General features: G+C 39.1%; 1 protein-coding gene across 1 annotated transcript in view; it reads left to right on the top strand.

The window, feature by feature from the left end:
• Positions 1–2,132, top strand: part of HIF1AN (hypoxia inducible factor 1 alpha subunit inhibitor) — a 21,501-nt gene extending 19,369 nt beyond the window's left edge. Inside the window, exon 8 of the mRNA XM_018562507.1 lies at positions 1,512–2,132. Within this exon, the coding sequence (XP_018418009.1) occupies positions 1,512–1,556 (45 nt within the window). The 3' untranslated portion in view covers positions 1,557–2,132. The remainder of the gene's footprint in view (positions 1–1,511) is intronic.
• The last annotated feature ends 2,482 nt before the right edge of the window (positions 2,133–4,614 follow it).

Here is a 4,614-nt window from a genome sequence, read left to right on the forward strand (position 1 = left end):
TTTTAAGTATAGCTCTGTTTGTCCAGCATGTGTAAATTTACTTGCTGTTGACTGACTCACTACCTCTGCTGAAAGTCGATATATCAAGCATCAACTACTCTTTTTTGCTAAAGTAATAATCATTTTTTAACTTTCCTTTTGCTAATTTTAGGTCATGTCCCCTGTTCTCAATGTTTTCAGCTTTCCCACTTTTATTCTTTGAACTACAGAACACCCCCCATGTTAGAGATGAGATGGGGAGGTGTTCTATAGCCCTGTCTTAGGGGGACAACACTGCTTCTTTATAGAGTCCTGCTGCAATATATTTCTTGTATATTGTTATTGGGTTTAGATACTTTATTGTATTTAAAGGTTTCAGTCATGTTCCTTCCTTTTCTTTTCTTTTCTCTAGACTGTACATATTGGGTTCCTGCAGTCTCTCCTGATATGCATTATCCCTTAGGACAGGGGTAGGCAACCTTGGCTCTCCAGCTGTGCTGAAACTACAATTACCATCATGCTTCTGCCTCTGGCAGTCATGCCTGTGGCTTGCAATGCCTTATGTGATTTGTAGTTTCCGCACAGCTGGAGAGCCAAGGTTGCCTACCCCTGCCTTAGGACATGCACCATTTTTCTTGTCCGTCTCTAGACTTGGATCTTATCAACATCTTTTTGTAAGTGTGGTCTCCAGAACGGGACATGCTATCCTATAGAAACAATGTAAAGGTGTATCGTAGTGGAATTAAGTTGTACACTCTGAAAGCATAATAAGGCATATCCAAAAAATATTTTTGGAACAGTATTGGCATTCTACTAATGATTTTGTTAGTTAAGTCTGCACTTAGGATACCCAGTAGTATTTTGTAGGAGTTTTGTATTGTTTTGGTTTTCTGTTGTAAGCTTACCTGCCTGTAATGCCCCTTTTCACATGTTAGCCCAATGCAAGACTATGGGCAGCTGGGTCTAAATGGACAGGCGTCAGTTTACACTCGGTTGCCCCCAAATTCTTCTAGATCTGGAAAAACAAATGGAACAGTGTTCCATTTTGACAGACTTGACCTTGATGGATCGGGGTAATCTAATGTAAACGGACACATTCCCCATAGACTGACATGGAGTCCGGTCATTTCAGTTTTCTCCATCACAAGATGGAGGAAAAAACTGGATGAAACAGATGTCACAGCAGTGACATGTGAGATCCGTACTGCTTCGATCAAGGTGTGAGATCCATGCATGCATAGGGAGAACTATGGGGAAAAGCCTTAACCCCATAGTTCTCCTTTTTAATAGATTGTAGTATCATAGTTACCATGCTTAGCCTTTAAAAACCCAGAGTCATTTAACACAGAGGGTTGAAATGTCATTACCAGCAGTAAAAACCTTGTTTGGGTCTAACCCGCACCCCGCTAAAACCCCAAATAAACAAATCCATACCCATAGGTATGATAACCCATAGGAAGCATTGTGATGTTTTTATTGCTTTTGATTAGAATTTGGTGATTTTTAATCTCCCATTTCCGTCATGTTTGCAGGTTGGACCTTTGTTAAACACAATGATAAAGGGGCGCTATGATTAATTGGAGCTGTAAAGAGCAGTGAACTAGTGTGTGTGCTGCTGCTTTCTTGATTCACTTGTGAGATGAGCAAAAAGCATAATGACGATTGGAAGCACTTAACTGGCCAACTGTTCTCGGTACTTTGGATTACACCACTCACTACTGTACTTTAAGATCTTCTGTATTTATTTTCTGGTTGCTGAAGACAAGGAAGATGATGACCAACAAAACAATGCAACACCTAATGTTCCTTGGACTCTGTTCAGACAGTGGACTCGGATGGCTTTTTATTTGCCCATTTCCCATCTTGTCTGCATGTTTACCACATCCCTTCACTGCTTCAGGTACCATATCCAAAGACCTCAATCAGCCATGACAAACTTTTGCTTTAACTAAGGCACCCTTCATGGACAATTTTTGATAACCTATACATTTTTTTTTTCTGCCATTGAACTTGTTCTGTATCTAATATAAAGCTTATGCGTTACAGACATCTTGAGAAGGAAACGGTTGTAATAACGCTAATTGACTACTCAGGCAATTACATTTAGGTAACACATGTCTTCACCTTTTGGAAAAAAACACATGTATAATATTTACCTATTTTAAGGATATTTGTTTTACAACTGAATCAGTGTTTCAGAAAGCTGGATTCTCTTTGAAGGAGCTGTTGATATCCAGGCTGCACATGGAGGACAAGTGAAATAATTGTATGTACTTCTCTTCGCTGCTTACAAGGGGTTTAAAGAAGAGGAAACCAAATTGTTGATCTTGATCGTGCCTACAACAGTTATTCTCCATGCAAACAGAGTAAAATTAGTCTCCTAGCAACATTTCCAGCACATCTGTCAGCACCAAGGCCAGTTCCCTTGTATATTTGTGATCTCTCACCAGTGAATAACTAGTGGCTTTATGTATTAAGCTATACAATGGCTAGTCCCTACGGAATAGGGTTGATGTCAAAGTTTATCTCTGAAATTCAGGCAGTGAAGAAGCCATTTTAAATGAACAACAATGAGAAAGCCGGTTTTGTTTTTTTGTTTCAACGTATTGAGGCAGAATATGCATTATGTAGAGGCCATCAGTAACTTTTAATTTAAACCTACTCTAACCTCCCTCTCCTTTCCCTTCTGGACCCATCTACACTAAACCCCCAACCACTAAACCCTGTTCAGAATTAAAAACAGTGGCTGGAAAATATACACACGGTAGAATTTCTTTGAAAGTTTTGACAGTTTCTTTGACAGTTTGAGACATTGCACCTTGATTTATACAGATTAGATTTTAAAGTCATTAAAATTATTGATATTAACCGTACCTGTGCCGTGAGACCTCGCAGTGTTGTATAGAGCCATCTTGCAGGCATTTCTGGAGATAGTCCCAGACAAGTCTGTGAGGGCTCACCGCACAGATATGCGGACTGCATTGGGTAGAATTTTGGCTGGCGGGGGCTCTATCAACTGAAGCAAGAAGCTGAGGGGGATATAGATCCATTCAGGAGGGCCAGGGTAGACCGTTGTCTTTTAAAGTGGCTTCTCAAAAAAACCATCCTGTTTTATTGGGGCTTTTCTATAGCAACCTAACCCACATCAGGTTCCTCATACTAGTCTTGTTTGAAATTTCTGACCATCTGATTCTGAAATCTGATTGCATTTTATAGAAGGCGCTGTCTGGTGAAATCTGCCATGGCGGATATACCGAGAGAACCCAGGACCTGTAGGAAGGGGAGGTGTTTACTAGAAGTAACTTTTAGAAAGGCAACCCATAACCAGTCAGAAGTCATTTTGTACTGATTTAACTGATGTGCTTGGTTGCGTTTGGGTTGAGCTGCCCATTAATATTGGATGACAGTTGTCCTAACTGTTAATTATTTTTTTTTTGGAAGATCGAAAGACTATTCCATGTCTATAGGCCTTTAAGCCACCTGATCCTGTTTTGTGAGGATGGGTGCAGAGGTCTTTGGGCACCTTTTTAGAGTGCACAAGTTTTTCTTTTTTCTTTACCCAGCCTTATTAAATAAGCCATTGTTGGCCCTTTTTCAGTCAAGAGTTTCTAGTCTTATGCCCTGATACTGAAGTGCAGTACCCCATAGCAACCAACAACTATTTACGCTCCTGAAATTAAACCAGTACAAGATGGGTTCTTATTGCTGCACTTAAGAATTGGCACTTAAGAATGTGAACTCTTTTTGAACAAGGCCCTATTTCTGATAAAACAGTCGCACCTCCTGAATACAAATCACAATGGGCTGCATTGAATTTATAGTCTCAGCACCTAAAATGGTTACTGTTGCTATGTACATTTTACAGTTTGAAAGTGCTCGATTGTGGCTAGTCTTTTGTGGACTTGGACTAGGTAGTAGATGGAATTCTTGGCCAAACGTTTTTTCCTTTTATACTGACATTGTAATTAAGAGTGACTTCTTTATGTGCCCAGGATACACAATGTAATAGTTTTCCTATGCGTTGTGACGTGCTGGTTTTTTTACTTTGTTTTTTTCTTTTTTTTTTTTACTTCACCTTTTTCAGTTCAATTGGTACAGAACATATAGTGATATTCTGTTGCAATTAAATGTGAAATATTTGGGGTTTTGGCGTGCTGACCTTTTTGTTTGGAGTCTGTTAAAATTGGCCAAAAGCCTCAACCTTTTTAATGTATGTGTGATTCTGCAATATCTGACAGGCAGCCAGGTTCTAATGTGTGAATAAAATTTTAACTGATTGACCTATTCTATTGGGAATACATTGCTGTCCTGTCACTTCATGTACTCCAGAATTATACTTGGAATCTTCACTTAAAACAAAACATTCAAAAAAACCAAAAAAATATATTATACAATGTTAAGCCCCCATTCAGTTGAGCATTGGGTTGCTTTGCACACATTTTACTTCCTGTGTTTTAAGGCCTGAATGTTTTTGTTTTAGCTAGTGGAAAGCAAGTTAGGAGGAGACCTTCGTTAGGCATGAAAATGCCCGTTACTTGTGTTTTTTGTTTTTTTTTCCCCAGGCATTTCCATTGAAGTCTGTTGAAGCCAAAAACACAATCATTTCCCAAAAAAAGCCCTTTTTTTTTTTTTTTT

The sequence above is a fragment of the Nanorana parkeri genome, unplaced genomic scaffold, assembly GCF_000935625.1.
Source record: "Nanorana parkeri isolate BGI_ZX_2015 unplaced genomic scaffold, ASM93562v1 scaffold581, whole genome shotgun sequence".
NCBI classification, from domain to species: Eukaryota; Metazoa; Chordata; class Amphibia; order Anura; family Dicroglossidae; genus Nanorana; species Nanorana parkeri.